The following is an 18,658-nucleotide window of genomic DNA, read 5'->3' as shown; positions in this document are numbered from 1 at the left end:
TAACAAAGTGATCATTTTAACCCAAACCGTGATGTTTCCCTAAACCTAACCAGACCTGAACCACACAAAACATCATTATTGTTTAACAGTGATGTGTGACGGTTTTAGAAAGCAGACAAATGATGTTTTTCTGCAGATTACTGCTGATGGAGGCACCAGATTAGAAAATTATGTGTTGTTCTGGAGTCCCACAGTCAAATGAACTAATTGGTTGTATTGAACCTTTCTTCCTTTAAATAATACAAAACTCTTAACAATACATTTAAAAAAACACCTTGACACCATTTTTGACTGCAAAAAGAGACGATTAGATGTGTTTCAGTCGGACTGTAACAGTGTTTGTCCAGATGCAAATGAATATTTGACCCTTCCAGCCAGCAGAAGTTCAATATTCTCTGAAAAGCTTCAACAAATAAGTATTTTATTTACTTTCTTTTTTTCCCCCTTTTTTTACCGGAGAATGAAACCCGCCTGTGAGCGTTTTGTGAGTGTCGCTGCCCTGTTCTGTATACACTGAGACTGGATGTGAAGCTGTGGAACTCAGCCGTGTCAACACCGCCGTCCTGTAAATATTTATTATCTGCTGGCCTGTGGATTATCAGCTTAGCAACATACAGTAGCCCCCCCCACCCTGACCAACACAAACACACCTCTTCTTCACACACACACACTCACACTGTTATCCTGATGTGTTGAGGCTGCAGCAGCGACGAACACAGCAGGAGGTCTGAGTGTGTCAAATCGACATCAACTCAAAAAAGTTGCTGATCACATGTCGATCCGCTGCTGTGCTTCTCTGTCGCTGCAGTAAAAGTTGTTTGTTACACACAGTTCCTCATAAGAACAGGAATACTGAAGTGTATGAGAAGCAGATAAAAATAAACCCTCCGTAAGGATAAAACCAGATCTCTCAGGCACCGTCACACCTGCAGGCAGTGAGTTTCTGACTAACGAGACAATAGTGCTGCTCCCTTTGAAAGAGGAGTTTTCTGTATTTTTAGCTTTTCTTTTGCCTTCTGCACTACCTCTCTTTTATGAAAACTTTTTTACAGAGCTTAAAAATTGTATTAACTGTGTTTTTAAACTTTCTTTTTTGGATATATAATATAAGTGTATGATTAAGGTTGATTTTAGTGGGTTGAATCTTTTATTTTATTTAAGGCTTATTGAGATTTATATCTTTTCTCATGTGTGGGAGGAACAGATAACTGAATATATCACAAAATCAGCTTTAATCAAAAAATGCAATTAAATAAAATTATAAAATCATGAATAAAATAACTTTTGATGATCATATAATGGATCACATCCTAGACACAAACTATGAGCAGTATAAAAAAACATAAAAATAGATAGAAGTAATTTAGCAAACAATGAATAATTAACATCTAGAGTCTAAAGTATCTCAAAGCATCAGCAGCCAGAGGAGAGAGTGTACAAGTTTCTGCAGCAATGATTTAAAGTCACAGAGACAGATGAAACTTTATGCGTAACTTAAAGTCTCCGTCCACTCAAAAATGTGTTTTTCTTCCTCTTCCTTCAGTTGGATGTTGTTTTCTTCTCTGAGCATAATGATGTCTGTGCAGAGTTTGTTTTCTCTTTCATGCGCTGAAGGAGGAAAGTTTCTCTGTTTAACACGTCTACCTACCAGCTTTATTTGTGACGTCACAACTAGTTCTGAGCCAGTCGTGGTCCAGTATGTGGAAACTTGAAGCCTCCGGTGCACAAACACTGAGAATGAACTATTCAGTGAAGTAGGAGACATCCTGTATTCAACAGTTAAACTCTTTAAATGAAAAATGTTTACGTATGTACATATTTACATGCCGATTAATTTTCTGTTGACTGACTAATAAATTAATCGACTAATCGTTGCAGCTCTACTTATATGTCTTAAAACATGTCTGGAGGGGATCTTTAAATTATTCTTTAAGTTGTCTGCTTTGTTTTACAACATAAAGTGCTAATTAGTTTTTCAAAATTTCACAGAAAAAAAAAACTATTTTCCTAATTTAGCAATTTGTGTGATTTTCTTTGTTGAATTTGTTCATAATGTTTAAAGAGGACCTATTATGCTTTTCCATCATATATATGATGTTACAATGTCGGATGTTCATATTAAATGTGGCCAAAGTGTCAAATAATGAGGTAAACGTATGTAGCAGTAATCCCTGTGACCTGTGCTCTGAACACTCGGTTTCCAACGTTTTTTTCTACTTTCAGCCTGAGCTCAAGTCAGCTTGTGACGGATTTCTTTATATGGTCGTCTGCTCCACACACAGTGCACCAGTTCACTGCTCTGCACCACTAACATTATGGTGTTTTCCATTTGTTTTGAGGGTAGTCACGCCGAGCCATGACTCCATTACACAAAATAAGTTGTTTACCTGTTGAAGCTGTGCTGGTCGTCTGGAACTCTTCATCAAACATCATCATCATTGTGGCTGTTTCTGCTTGTACTATTCCTCCCTGAATTATTTCTGACTGATCTGCTCAACAAACAGCTCCAAATATCTCCAAATGTTGTTGTTTTGACCAGTTCTTATTGAAAAATAGTGCTGCTAATGAAGCTCTGCTAATTCGGTCAAGAACACGTTTCATTTCCTGTAAATTCTTCACAGTAAAAATCTCCTGTTATTTAGTCATTTAAAAGCTTTTAATATGAAGCAGTAAAGTAGGAAATGTTGGGTTTTCATCAGCAGTAACTTAACACTCTGATACGGCTGCCCCTCGGCAGACTTCCTGAAAGCTGGCCAATCAGAACAGAGTGGGCTCATCAGGAGGCGGGGCATTAAAGAGACAGGAGCTAAAACTGCCTGTTCAGAGACAGAGGCTGAACTGAGGGGCTGCATAAAGGACCAGTAGATAAATAAGATAAATAAGGAGTTTTTTAAACTGTGAATCATGCAAAGCTACTCTGGTGGAGTCCCAGAATAAAAATATAGAGCTGGAAATGAGCATAATGGGTCCCCTTTAAACATATTTTATAACTATGTGGTTTTATCTTGATTGATTTAAGAACACCAGAGCAAATTGTCATATTTTAATTTGATATAAGTGTTAAAGAAAACAATAGAATATGAACAATATCAAAATAATGATTAGATGAGTCTGAAAGTCTTTTATGAGTAAAATATTCATTCATCATCCATCATCCTCCAAAGGTCATATCAATATCTGTGACCTCTGACCTTTTGACTGTTGGTTGTTTGTACAGTAATTAGGTTCAGGCTACTCTGTTGCCATTATTGTTGTTTTACTAGAATAAGCTTTTGTCCTGTCTGAAATGATGAACAAGCATAATGCGAGTTGAGTTTTTACATACTTATTGTAGAACTGATCAATATTGACCTGGTTGTCTGTGAGGGATTCTAATAAGAAATATTCTAATCAGATTGGTCAATTCAGTCTCCAATGACAATATTATTTTAGAAGCTTAATAAAACTCTGTATGAGATGCTGAAATATTCAGAATATTTTGGCAGTAAAGATCTAAATGTATTGTTCAAGCTGTTGGTAGCTTTAGTTGAGAAATATTGCAGCATCCAAACCTGCTTTAACTGCATTTTTAGAGCTTTTTCTCTGAAAACAGCTGCCTGCTGCGGCCGAAAACGACGCAATGAGAGCGCTGAGAGTGAACTAGAACAGCTAAACAGCCAAACAACGAGCTGAAACTCACTATAAAGCTCCGTAAAGCCGAGGAGGGCTGCAGAGTCACTGATAATTAATAATTTATCACTACCTCAATCTATTACTTTTACTAAAGTAGGATTTTTCATGCAGTATTTTTATATTGCTGTATTGGTACTTTTACTGAAGTAAAGGATCTGAGAACCTCTGGTTTCACTATTAAATTAACGGTTTAATAGTGAAACTAATGGAACTATTTAAACTACTGGTTTGGTAGTAGTTTAAATAGTTAAATATGGGAGTTATGCATGTTTGAATTCCTCACATCTTGTGGCACATCAGATATTGCTCCTCCGTTGACTTCATCTGAATTCACTTACAGCACATGTATTATACTCGAGCTTACATGTTCTGACTGGCAGCATCAGTTTCACTATGCTGAGAAATACGGCTGAATCCAGATCTGATCGAGCTCCAGACAATCCTCGTCTCATAAACCTCAAGCACACGGAGAATTCCTCTAACCCACAGAGCAGAGCAGCCTCAAGTCTTTCATTTCAGACAATAACATGAAAATCCCCCAACACTGCTACATATTTTTTCACGGCACGTATGTTTATCATTTTCCTCAGGCCTTTTGAAGTGTAAATGTATTTTTTCGTACGGCTAAAGCATCTATTGAAACGAGCCGAGTGGGTGAGTGCAGGTGTATGTTTATGCACGTTTATTGGTGTGACAGTGAAAGAGATGGAGTGCGTTCCCCTGCAAGTCGATCCTCCTCCAGCTGTTGATGGCTGCTGTGATAGACAGCAGAGGTTGACAGGGAGAGGAAAGGCTGCTCGTCGTCTTCCCCGTCGCCTCCTCTATCGCTCGCTGCATCAAATTGGAGCTGTCAGTCAGCTCTCACCCGTAGCACAACACACTCTATCAGACCACAACAACCGTGGGAGGAAACTGTGTCAGCAAGCAGCGACGCCTGTTAGAAAAAGGGATACGCTGGGAACTCTAAAGGGAGAGAATGTCGGATTATTTGATGAAATGAAATCAGTGCCAGTTCTCCGTTTTTATAAGATAAATCACTCTGTCCTTCAAAGAGTTTCGGCTCACCTCGAGCAGGTAACTCACAGCAGAGGTAACAGCTGTGCTGCACGTTTAAGACCAAATTCACTTTCAGTTGACTTTCAGCTGCAGCTACATAATAATGACGGAGCTTTCATTCTCAATTAATTTCCTTATAGATCATTTTAATACTTTTATAATAATTAACTTCATCTGCAGGTCTGAGCCTAACTACAACCGGGGGTTGGCGTGGATGTGTGAGACAGGAGTTGCTCAGTGACAGCAGAGAAAAATGATAACAATAATAGTAATGAGAGGAAGACATTTAAAGGTTCAATATGTAAGAATCTGAATTCCCTTCTCATTAGTGACATCTGTGGGCGTTAAGTGAGCTGCAGTCAACATCCTGGTGCTCACACTCATGTGAGATTATTGCAGGTGATGTCTTTTTCCTTGCTCACACTTCTCATAATTACATAAAACATCTCTAACGTTGCGTTTTGCACCGTGTTTCAGCAAAGCAGCTCTCACTCCCAGTCAGTCAGACCCCCTGCTGTATGTATGTGTGCTCGCTCGCTCACACACAAACACTCACACAGGGGCTCCTGCTGCGCTGTGGCCGCTGGCCGCTGAGAGCCAATCTGAACTGCACAACTCAAACAAATATGTGTTAATCAACCACCTGAACCTGACCCGACCATGTTTACTCAGCACCAGTAGGCTCAGTGAGCTGTAACGAGCTGTGGTTTAGTTGTGACATGTGTGCTTATTACGACCTTTGGACTGCCAACAGGAAAAACAAAAGGAGTAAGCTATGATCTGCTCCTTTGTTTAGGAAATAATGCTGATGACATGTTATTGCGGGGGTGTTTTATTGTGAAATGTGTAGCGGTTGACGGAGGCAGCTAGCTGTTTCATTAGCTGGAGAGCTAATATCTGCAGGGTGTTTTTGGTCAGATAGCACCGTTTTTGTTGTGGTAGATGCCTGTTGTTCGCAAGGCAACAGGCATGCGAGGCAAGGCACTCGGGAATGTCACTTCCGTTGGATTGTCGTGGAAAATCCTGCCTAGGTCCTCACATCCACAGGCTGATACAGACAACTGAGAAAGTCGGGGAAGGTCTCATTTTTTATGTTACATTACTACCTGTTCACTCATTGGCAATGAAAACGATTAATACACATAAATTGCTTCACAATCCTACATATAGAACCTTTACATATTTAAATAAACCTGTCTTGGTTTATTTTCACATGAAGACAGTTTTAGCTTCAGCAGCTAACAGCAGCGTTGACCTGCTGGAGGAAATCTCTCCGTCTGTGACTGTCCGCAGGAGGAAACGCTGCCGGCAGCCACAAAAACAGCAGAAATCACATTTTGTTCTGTAGTTCTTTAACTCTCCGGCTGTCTCTTCCTGCAGTTATCAGCTGGTAAAATCATGTTTTAAAACATTAAATTGCGGTGTAACCAAACCTCCACCAACAGACAGCTGGAACACGGGATGGGATATTTTAAAAGTAAGAGAAATATAGAGTATCACCAGACTTATCCTTTAAAAAAAGGAGAGTCATTCTGCCCACAACATGTCTTGTGGTGGATTTATTTTATTCCTTCGGTCAAAAGCAAAGAAAATATCAACGTTAATGAGCGCAGTAGTTCTGAGAGGCACATGTGCATCCTTTGTACTTCCTGTTAAACTACATGAATCACTTCACAGACTCACCCCACAAACTGAACTGCTCCTCAGTTCACAAACATAAAGATTAAATCTATTCATGACATAAATTACCCTCCACTTCATTACAGTAATAAAACAGCCGCGACACAAACGAGCAGCATGTTGCTGCGGAGCCTCAGGCAGTGATGCATCATGGGACTCATGTCTGCGCCGTCTTTGATGATGTGTATGCGTATGTTTGTGTGTGTTTTTCAGGGTGTTTGACTACCAGCGCGTCCCCACCTCCGTCCCGGTGGATCCCAGTCCCATCAAACGCACCCGCCCTTCATCCTCCTCCTCCTCTTCTTCCTCTTCCACAGCAGCTCTGAGGATGAAGAGCAGCAGAGCGTCCAGCAGGAGCAACAATACGCACGCCACCTCCTCCTCCTCCGGCAGCAGCAACGCCAAATGTAAGATAAAATTTTTTTATCAACATGACGACGTCCATATTTTCACAAATGTTACTGTTGTCACCCTGAACGTTCCTTTAGTGTCTCCATCAGGCCAAACGTTGGGGAACATATCCATGAAATGTACTAAAGCTGTCAAATAAATGTAGTGGAGTAGAAAGTACGATATTTCCCTCTGAAATGTAGTGGAGTGGAAGTATAAAGTAAAGTACAAGTACCTCAAAAGGCTCTCATAGCAGCAAAATCATTTAATCAATCAAATCATTTATGGCAGGAAATAAACATGTCTGTCTGTTGGAAACGCCAGCGGTGAATCGTGCAACATCACACGTTTCCCTCCAATGGGGATCTTTCACAGATTCTTTTTAACTTCAGCTCCTCTTTGGCTTCTAGGAACCCAAAGGGGAAAAAGAAAACAGAATCAACAAAACACAGCTTGATACCTACATGAAATTTTTAGGGCTTCATTGATTTCTGTCCACTTCTTGTCTTCTTCATCCTCTAAATTGTGGTAAAACTACATCCAATAAGAACTCTTTTTTTTTTTTTTTTTTCTCCACTGATTCTCCTCTTCTTTGACAAGAGTGCTGGTGCTTCCCCATCAGCACTGCCAATCACCTCACTCATCATCAAACACCTTGAAGAAACAAAAAAAAGACACATTACAAGACCTGAGTCCAGCACCCGCAACTAAAACCGTCTGCAAAACTGTGAGGAATTGCAGGAAATAAGTTTAACAAGCACCTATTTTTGTGCAAAAGCCAGAAAATTACATCCCCAAAATAAACTGGAGCTGTATATTTTGGAGTTTATCATCACAAAAAAAGTCAGAATGAGTCCAAACTTCCTGCAATTTCCTGTAAAACGCCCATTAAGAGGCATCGAGTCCATTCTTCTGTCCACGGTAACTACATGTTTGGTCTCTTATCTCCACAACTTTCCAGAAACTTGATTTAGATGATTTAGATTATTTTGAACGCTCTCGTTTTTATTTGAGCACAAAGAGTTTTATCCACATGATCGTTTAACCAAATGAATTAATTTTAACCGGGGTTATGACCGTAACGCTGTTGAGTTTAAAGGACGAATATAAATATTATGAGCGCGGGTGCGTTGTGTTCAGGCAGTTGTGTGTGTTTGAATGTTAAAAAGCTTTTAACCGATGACGGCTGAGACACCAGGACCCCCGCTGATGGCAGAGGTCGACACGCAGGAGTGTTTAACACCTCGACCCTCTCAAATTAACAGCTTTTAAATTTCCAACTCACACAAAAGCCTCGGCCTGGATGTTCACGTTTGCTGCTGTAATATTTTCTTTTTTGAAATTGTTAAAGTCTGCACTCCGAGGATCTTTCTGCTCTGAAATCTTGTTCATGTTGCCTGTGTGACGGCTTGGCTCGGGTGGTAGGGCCCCGGGGGTACCGGAGAGGAGGCGTGTGGAGGGGTGCCAGATGGTCTCTTCATTAAAAGCTTCTGTACCACGGGGCTCTCCTCCCCGCTATAACCTAGCCGAGCCTATCAGGGCTCGCAATTAGACTGAGTTAATAGTGCATGGCAAATAAGAATTGTTTATACTAGTTTATTACAAGCCTTAATAGTTTTTACTGCGCCCCATCACGAGGAAATTAGATTGCCTTTGCAAGCTTCCGAGGTCGAAAAGCTTTCAGGAGTGAAGTAGTTTTCAGGGTCGTTTGGTGCTTTAGGTGGCGCCGGCGGTCCATTACAGAGCACAGCGAGGGCACAGTCTTCTGTGGTGGAAGGAGGTGGGAGTGCAGCGCTCGGAGTAATTGATGATGCAGGACTACAAGCTTGATGACTGCAGGGATCACAGGATGACATTTTCCTCTGCATGGAGCTGTGAAACTAGACTCTGGTCCAAACTGTTTTTCAAGCTAGCTTATAAAGGGAAATACTCCTAAAAGACATCAACATACATGAAGAATCTGGGATGTTGATCTGCAGGATGTTGTTGTTGTTGGGTGTGTTTGTCCCGGTCCAATGGATAACTAAAAGAAAATACACCATGTTGGAACCAACCACAAGAACATTAAAGGCTTCAGCAGTCTGAGTTAGTCATATCAAGTGGATATCTGACACATTTACAGTCTTTTTAGCATCAAATTCCCTCTTTGTGTTTCCTCGGACAGTGTTTCCCTGTTGAGCTGCAGGTGGAAGTATAGTAACAAAAAGAGGAACTTTGGCACTAAAAAGACTGTAACGTTGAAAGATATCTACTTGATTTGACTCATTTGGAAGCTTCATATTAGCTTCAGATAAACTTTGAAATACATTTTTGTCCTCCATCACTTCCATTGTAAGGTCATTATGAAGGGATCTTCTAATGGTCAGTATGAACAGGAGGAATGATTACAGCAAGAAAAACAGGTTTCACTGTTCAATTGGGCTCCTGACTGTTGTTTTAAGAGACACTTGACAAATTATGAGTGTGTTTACATGCGTATTAGTATCCCAGTTATGTGCTGCACATGTTAACATCATTTCCCAGTTTGGAGAAACCTTGATATGCTATGCTAGTACTCCAATAGAAACCAGGATGTGTGGCATGTAAACACTTGATCCAGGTTTCTCAACGTTCTCTGTTGGTAGAGAAATGAAGGGCCGAGATGTCCAGAGTGTGATCAAAACAACAGTACTCATGTGCATGTTAACGCACTCATCGATTTTGGGTGATAAAGTCTGGCTCACAGTTCATCCTGAAGGGGTGTCCACATACTTTTGGCCATATAGTGTATCACCCCCCTGCCCCCTCTATCTTAAATTATTTTCTCTGTCTCTCTGCAGTGAAGATGGCGGAGCTTCTGGCCATAAAGAGGGAGCTGACGGTGATCAAGGTTCAGATCGACGGCCTGCTGGACTGCGTAGACAAGATGGACAGACAGAGGAAGGACTGCTCAGGTAGAAACGGCGAGCAGCTGGACGGCTTCCTGTCTGTCTGTGTGTGTGTGTTTACTCGCTGTTGCTTTGTGTTTGTTCCATTTTGTAAAATCTGACAGACATTTTTACGACTCTGCTGAGACCAAACCTCCAGATTTGGAGCCATAAAGACTCTTTGACTTCAGAGCTTGACTTTGGATTTGGGAGAGAGTACATTTTTAGCTACTACTCAATATTTAGGATATACTGAGAGGAAAAAGTGTTTTTCAGTCATTACATTACAGAACAAAGATGTAGATACATTTTTATTGGTTAATTAGCTGCCTATCATTATTATGTACATGGATTAGGTGTTCAATTAGGGGAAATTATTAGGTGTAATCAATAGTAAGCGGTTGAGTGAGGGTATGTTAGAAAGAAATAACTATCTGCTGTACTAGAACATTCAGGCTAACTAGCTCTACCCTGTAATATATGATGAACGATGGAGCTCCTGACTAGATGCTGACTTATTGCTGGGACATGTAGCTTTAGCATATACATTAAAGTGCAACACACACCCTTTCACATGCATCAGTTTATGCCTGTAGCACACACTGGATGTCATACAGTCAGAGAGAGTAGTCAAGGTGCAATGACCAGTAAGGGGAGTCAAAAAAATGATGGTGAAGACCAACAGGAACCAACAAATTCAACTAAATCCTTGCTTGTGGCTCAAAAGTTAGCGAGATGCTTACGTGACAGTTGTACCAAACAACACTTTGTTGTTTTGTATGCATCTGTAGTCTTGGATGTGTGGGAGAGGAATCCCAGCCGGTGTTAATAATCTAGCAATCTGTCAAAGTGAATCATGTCCATCATGCAACAGATTTTAATAAACAAAAAGAAACAATATCAGTTTAATATCCAGGTCTGATCCAGGTTTAATCCACCTGGAGAATGACTGAACTGGGGTTTATTATTGCAAGTGATTTGTCGGGGACTCACACACTGTGGCGTTCGGTGATGCGGAGAGAGAGAGAGTGTGTGTGTGTGTGTGTGTGTTTACCATCAGATGTGATCCGCTATCACGCTGCATCTGTGAGTAATGGTTCAATGACAGAACTGCTGCCAGTGGAGCGTGGATTATGACAGCGAGGTAAACAGCAATAAACACCGGCCTCATAACCTTTCATAAGCTCCCCTTCAGCGCTCAGGAGTTATCTTGTCGTCGACCCACTGTCTGTCTGTCTGTGTGTGTGTGTGTGTTGGTTTTATTTCTCTACCTTGGAAGAAGAAAATTTCCTCGAGAGGATAAATAGATGAGGAAATTATCCAAAGTGACATGTTGACAGTCTTTACTGATTTTTTTGACACTAGAATTAGAAAACTGCTGCAATAAAGGGGTTGAAAACTTATGTCTGAAAGCCAAACATCCATTAATTTAACAGGTAGATGAACCCAACAATGTCACAGATTCCATATCTGAAACCCCACAGGCAATGATTTTGTTGATGTGTGGGTCTTTATAGTCAAACTACAAGTCTGGAGAAAAGTTTACTCTTTAAACAGAAGCTCCGGAAGTCCGACTCAGTGTGAGTCCCGGAGCCGGAGGGAGCAGCAGGTGAGCCAACTGTCAATCACAGCTGTCAATCAACGCCCACACGGCAGACATCAAAGTTACTATAAGTCTTCAAATTTATTAACAGAGCATTAATTTCCAAAATGACCACCAGCACATTTATTAGAGGGCCTGAATTTAGAGATTGAGACCAGAATGACTCATTGAAAACAATGACTGACTCAGTATTTCTAGAGAGAAGTTGAGGCTTTTTGAATGGGAGTCAGTTGGAGCATCTAGAGGCCGTTGATGGTACTTTAAGGGACTTTAGCTTCAAGATGTGGGAGCTGCTGCTTGGTTATGGTTGGTATAAGAGAACTGCTTGACAGACAGTGTCTGACCATTTTTCTGTTTGACTTTCCAAAACCAACTTTCTGAAATTCACGCCTACTTCTCGATTGATGAGTTTGCCACAATAATGAAACTATAGGGATATATTAGCTTCCCTGAAATTTGGTGTCCATACTAAACATATATAAATCTATACAAAGACAGCATAGAACAAGAGAAGGAGGTCCATCTGTAAAAGGTAGAACTAGTCTAAAAAAGTCCAAAAACACACCAGGGGCATATGACACGCGTCAAAACAGTCAGCTGTGTTTTTTATGTGAACCTACACCAAATACGACCGTTTCCTACTTTATGTCATTGGCCGTATAACTCTCACAATAGATGAGAACAAACTCATGATTAAGTTGTAAAATAAAGTGAAGTCTATGAGCCAAGCTCCCGTGTTTATAAGACACGTCCCGCTGAGGTGATAGATCGGCTCTCCCTGCGAGGAATCAAATGAAACGTCCCATAAAAGACTGAATCCAGAGCAGAGTTCACATCCTGCTCCGAAGTAGCTTTCATGGTCAAAACACCTGCCGGGTAAAATGCAGCAATTTTCTTATTCAGTCGGAGAATAAACATGATGTCAGTGATGGTCCTCACAATGACAACAATACTGATGTCTGTGTGTGTGTGTGTGTGTGTGTGTGTGTCAGAGTGTCCTCAGAGCAGGGAGCCCAGTATGTCGGATTCTCCTCACCGAGGTTCAGTCAGCAGTCTGGAGAGAGAAAGTCCTGAACCAGGAGAGGCCAGCGAGGACGAGCCGCTGCATTACCAGCACTACTACCCCCACAGCTACCCCCACAGGGTAAATATATACCCCTACTACCCCAACAGCTACCCCAACAGGGCAAATATATACCACTACTACCCCAACACGGTAAATATATACCCCTACTACCCCCACAGGATAAATATATACCCCTACTACCCCAACAGGGTAAATACATACCCCTACTGCCCCAACAGGGTAAATATATACCCCTACTGCCCCAACAGGGTAAATATATACCCCTACTATCCCAACAGGGTAAATATATACCCCTACTACCCACACAGGGTAAATATATACCCCTACTGCCCCCACAGGTCAAATAGATACACCAACTATCTTCACAGGGTTAATATGTACCCCTACTACCCCAACAGGGTAAATATATACCCCTACTATCCCAACAGGGTAAATATATACCCCTACTACCCCCACAGGGTAAATATATACCCCTACTACCCCAACAGGGTAAATATATACCACTACTATCCCAGCAGGGTAAATATATACCACTACTACCCCAACAGGGTAAATATATACTCCTACTACCCCAACAGGGTAAATATATACTCCTACTGCCCCAGCAGGGTAAATATATACTCCTATTACCCCAGCAGTGTAAATATATACCCCTACTACCCCCACAGGGTAAATATATACACCTATTATGCCCAAAGGGTAAATAGGCTATACTCCCGCATGGTAAATGTGTATACCCCTAATACCCACAGAGCTACCCCTACAGGGTATATACTGCATATCCTACAGCTACTGCACAATGTAAATATATACCCTTAATAGGCCCACAGGGTACATACAGTATGTCCCTTTAAAACCTCTAGATAGTCAGTAACTACCCCTACTACCCTCCAACTATTACCGTAGGATAACATACTCCAAATACCTTTCGACTTCTCCCATGTAATATATACTGTAACTCACTATGGTACACCCTAATCTGCACCCCACAGGGTAACTACCACCATCTCCACTGTAGAAGGTTATGTAATACTGCCCTCTTGTGGATAATCCATTATTAACACCAACTCCTATCAGCTCAGATGAAACACTGAAATCAGGGTAGAGACTATTAACCTGCCTCAGTCCATAACTTCCTCAGTCTGTACGTTCACCTCCGTTATGAAGAATATCTCGGAGACTTTCACATAACCTGTCTCATTTCTCCACACTGCACACAGTTGCAAAGAGACAGTTTCTATAATCTGTGGTGGACGACATGTCTTCCGTTGCCTTGCAGCACCTTTTCATTCAGCACCTCACTGGTATGAAGCAGATCAGCCGAGCAGGGGAACGGTGCTGTCAGTGCTGTTTGCTGTTTCTTTACAGGGAAACATAATGATATAGAATTAGCCTGCAGGTTTCCTACCTGCCAGACAGAGCGAAGCTGCCTCATTAATCTGAGCGGAGGCAGAGAACAGACTGGCCCTGAATCTGCTGCATTGTTCCCTGCCATGAAGGAACCGAGTGTGTGTGAATAAAGGAGAGTGTATTTGTAATTACCCTTTGTCTGTGTGTGTGTATGTGCAACACAAGTGTGTTACTATGAACACAAAATTAGCCTTTTTGTAGAGTGTGGGGATAAATTACTTCCAGTGGAGATGAGGCTGCAGTTATGATGATGATGATGAGGAGGAGGAGGAGGAGGAGGAGGAGGAGGTGTGTTTTTATTGACCCACTGTCTCGTTAAGAGCTTCTTCCTCTGTTTCCAGATAAAGCAGCATCAGTCTGATCTGGAAGACGACCTGTGATGCTGCAGCTCAGGTATGAACTCTCACACTGGACGCTTCAAAGAACCAGAGCAGCGGTTTTAGATGTTTTAGCCCATTAAAGGATGAAGCTGGTGTCATAGTCTATATTTTTCACATAGTTAACAAATGCCATTACTGTAAATGACCAAACCCAACCATATGTCTGTCTGTGTCTCAATAATTTCTGACTTCCCTTCTTCAACTGTGGCACTCAGCTCTAGGTCCATTGGTTCCTATGAATACACAACAGCTCACAATATATAGTTTAAATTTAGCTTGCTAAATCCTTTGGTGTCCCTTGACCTTTCCTCTAGCACCACCTAAAATTGGTACATTCAGAGGATGAATCCCAATTACTTGGTGATTCCCTGATATTTCCTCTTGCACCACCATGAAGTTTACATTTTTTTAGAGGGAAATCTCAACAACTATTGGCTACTATTGGACGGATTGTCGTGAAATTTGGTATTCATGTTCCCCTCATGATGAAGTGTCAAAACTTGATCACCTGACTTTTCATCTAGCATCATTGGTTTATGACCAAATACCTGCAAAACTAATGACATTCCCATCAGCCTCAGCTATGCTTTGTGCTAATTAGCAAATGATTGCATGCTCAAATGCTAAGTTAAAGTGTTGAATATGGTAAGCATTACCTTCTAAGCATCAGCATGTTAACATTTTTATTGTGAATATTTTAGCATGCAAATGTTAGCATTTAGCTCTTAGGCCTCTTACTCAAAAATCTCCTAAATCAGCTGAGCACTGCAGTTTTTGCTAACCATTGCTCAAACAGGAGTGCAATTGTTGGGGATTATTTTCATTGGTGGATTAATACACATATGTTGCATCTTTCAACGTTTTTCAATAAGCGTAACTATGATTGTGCCCTAACCTTAACACCGTAGTTATTATTGCAGCCATGACAACAAAGGTGGCTTAACTATAAGGACGTGGTAACTTTAACCCACCACATGTTTCTCTAACCTTAACAAAGTGATCATTTTATACCAAACCATGATCTTTCCCTAAACCTGACCAGACCTGAACCACAGCGTTGTCACATCAAAAATCATTATTTTTTAACAGTGGTGTTGATGGTTTTGGAAAACAGACAAATTCTGTAATTGAAATGTATTGTTTGTATTGATATACAGTAAGGTCTTTTGCCTATATGGTAATTTTTCATACTTCTTAGTCTCTGTTTGTGTCCCAGAGACCCAAAGACATCTTGTTTCAGACTCCTCTCCTGTTCGCTTTCCAGATCCTTCCAGAAACAGACGGTGCGGTTGGTGACAGCTGGGATGAAAGATGCTTCAACGAGGCGTTGGCAACATGAACTGCATTGGACTGACTCGCCTGAATCTGTCCGTCACTGTCAGTTTCATTTTTATTCTGTTACACCATCTCGGGTTTTGGTTTCCAGTCCACAATGAAAACAAAATCCCCACTGGGGTTAGATTGCTTATTTTGGTGATCCGTGCTAAAGTACGAACACATGGGACAATATAGCTGAACTTGTGTTTTTTAAAAACCACCCTTATCTGTGGTTTTATGTAGTTTTTAGATGGTTTCCCACATTTCAGGCAGCCATTGATTTGAATTACAGTCATTTCAGTATGCTCTAAAAGCTTGCAAAGACTTGAGACTTTATGTGAGCAATTTATTTAATTTAACTTTAGTGCCCCAACATCTTAAAACGAATAGTGCACCTACCTAAATAAGCATTTAATTTATGAGTTATTTGGAATATTTCTAGTAATTGTCACACAAATACGATTGGTCCCTAAAATCTTTATGTTACAATATTCTATAATTTAGACTATTTTACTGTATAAATTACACCCAGATTGAAAAAAAAAAAACATTTTCCTTACTAAAAAGGGTAATTTTGGCCCCATTTATCACCATAATCTTGCTTCCCATGTTGGACTCCACTCTGATCAATGTTAATAAAGTAAATGTGGCAGCAGCTGGCAGCTCCTTATCAAACGGTTTATTTTCATCAAGCTTGTTTTCATTATGTGACCAGCTGTGTACAGATCTGCATTACAGTTCTGCATTAAAGGCCCAGTGATCGCAGTTTTATGACTCTCTGAATGACACTGTTTGATTCACTCAGGAAGTCATGTACGAAGTGAAATATAGACAGTCTCTAACAATTTCCTGAAATAAAAATTACATGTAGTGGATATAAATGGGGAGATTGCATTTTTCCTCTGTGATATTATTAGATTAATGATTGCGACATTTTTAGCAGTCTGTCCCATAAAGCTGACAGTTCCATTTATTAGCTTGTTTGGACAGATTTAATTTATCAAGTAAAACAGTTTGGTACAGGTTGAAGGTTAGGTTTAAGGTTTCAGTTCAATTTTGCAGTTCAAACAATCTGCAGTTTGGTTTAGGTTAATTAGTATCTGAAAGAATTTTGTATCGGTTACTTCTTTGTTTATTTGGCACTTAAAACAGGTTAGCTAACAGATCAGTTTACAGTTTGGTTTAGGTTATCTAGTGGATCAGTTTAGCAGAAAAAACATTTTGGTCTAGGTTAGCTAGTTCAGTAGCTAAAGCAGTTTGCTACAATTAAGCTAACGGAACAGTTTAGCAGCTTTAGGTGAGCTAACAGATCAGTTTGGCAGCTTAAACAAATTTGCTTCGGGTTTGCTAACTAATCAGTTTAGCTGATAAAACAAGTTGATTCAAGTTAGCTGACAGTTCAGTAGCTAAAACAGTTTGCTACAGTTGAGCTAACAGAACAGTTTAGCAGCTTTAATAGTTTGGTCAACTAACATAATGGATCAGTTTGGCAGATAAAATAATGGACCTCAGTTTTCTAACAAAGTTTAACAGATAACACAATTTGGTTTAGGAAAGGTAACAGTTCAGAGGCTAAACTTAAGCTAATGACACAATTTAGCAGCTTAAACAGTTTAATTTAAGTTAGCTAACAGATTTAGCAGACAATTAGTTTGGTTCAGATCAGTTTACAGATAAGTTTGGCAAATAAAAAGTTTTGTTCAGGTTAGCAGCTAAAACAGCTTGGTCGAGGTTAGCATTAGGTTTTATCCAGGTTCAATCAATGAACTTTACTCCCAGAAGAAAATTTATCAGCATCGTCAGCTGGAGACTGAAGGTAAAGTACCAGTATTGCCCCAGTATTTCCCCTGACAGGTTATAAAGCCTTGTACTGGATTCTGGTACCCGAACATCTAATACATTTTTAGCATGAAAACAATGCGCTAACTGTGTAGCATTCCTGTTTTAAGATATCCACACCATATCATTTTTAGTGGCCCCATCGCACCATTAAATGACAATTAAGCTTTTGTGCTGCATTGTATTTTTATTGAGACAATGCAATTAAGTATATATTACACATTAAGTTTATAATATTCAGTGTGTTTACACCATTACGTTCTGCTGCAGTGATCCAATGTCATACCAATTCTTGTTTTTAGATGCGCCACCACTGTCATATCTTGCTTTATTTTATGATCATGTTCATTTTACCAGATTTTGGGTGACTGGTTTTATGGAGAGCACAGTCTGTTTAGAACAACTGTCACCAAGTCAAACACTGACTTGTCCTCTATAGCATCTTTTCCCAGCCGGCCAATATGGACAACTGTTACTGACTGTAAATATGTTGAGGGCGTTCATGTAAAATATCTGTTGGGTTAAAAAAAAAAAAAAAAAAGACTCTTGAAAATATTTAAGTGTACAATAGTGGCTCTTTATACTTAATACATTATTTCAAACTTTTAAAAAGTGACACTAAAATGTTTTAATAAGAAATCCTGTAACTGCAGATACAGAATAATTTTGTAAATATGACAATATGACACTTCATTTGGCTTCACTGTAGTTTCTGCTGTTGGTGTTTTTGTGTTTGTCCTCAATGCTGAATGTAATCTATTTCAATGTAAGTGTAGTAAAGGTATTTTTCATAAAATAGACGTTTGGTTGGAGCTTTGCGCGTCTCTATTTCTGTGTGAAGTTATTGAAATTATTGTGGTATTATGGTTTAATTAGCACTGATTTTAAGGGGCGAGCCCACAAGCATGATTTATACAAATGTGAAGTAGAAACTTGAAGCCTCCAGTGCACAGACACTGAGAACTGACTTTTCAGTGAAGTAGGAGACATCTTGTGTCCAGCAGTTAAACTTATGAGATGAAATACATTTGCATATTTATAGATTCTGGTATTTTTAATGAGGGAGAAGGAGTAGATATCATTTTAAGGATTTTTTTTCTGAAAAAACAATATCAGACACACATTATTGTTCCAAGCAGAGTATTTATTTTTGTATGTCTTAGTACATGTGTGGAGGGAATCTTTAAACTCTCAGGCAGATGTGAGACAATATAAAGAATAAAGAAACAAATGTGTCATACAACACGTTAAAAATACTGAAACAGCAACAATTCTGCTTCAGTAAGAAGTTAAATCAAATAACTTTATATAACTATAT

General features: G+C 40.0%; 1 protein-coding gene across 1 annotated transcript in view; it reads left to right on the top strand.

Moving 5' to 3' along the window:
- Window positions 1–18,152, top strand: part of LOC137183648 (RNA-binding Raly-like protein) — a 67,773-nt gene extending 49,621 nt beyond the window's left edge. The window contains exons 4-8 of the mRNA XM_067590842.1: window positions 6,622–6,815; window positions 9,618–9,731; window positions 12,300–12,451; window positions 14,146–14,197; window positions 15,449–18,152. Of these exons, the coding sequence (XP_067446943.1) occupies window positions 6,622–6,815; window positions 9,618–9,731; window positions 12,300–12,451; window positions 14,146–14,184 (499 nt within the window). The 3' untranslated portion in view covers window positions 14,185–14,197; window positions 15,449–18,152. The remainder of the gene's footprint in view (window positions 1–6,621; window positions 6,816–9,617; window positions 9,732–12,299; window positions 12,452–14,145; window positions 14,198–15,448) is intronic.
- Window positions 18,153–18,658: the final 506 nt, after the last annotated feature.

This window comes from Thunnus thynnus, chromosome 5, assembly GCF_963924715.1.
Source record: "Thunnus thynnus chromosome 5, fThuThy2.1, whole genome shotgun sequence".
In the NCBI taxonomy this organism is placed as follows: Eukaryota; Metazoa; Chordata; class Actinopteri; order Scombriformes; family Scombridae; genus Thunnus; species Thunnus thynnus.
This window is presented reverse-complemented; position numbering and strand designations above follow the sequence as displayed.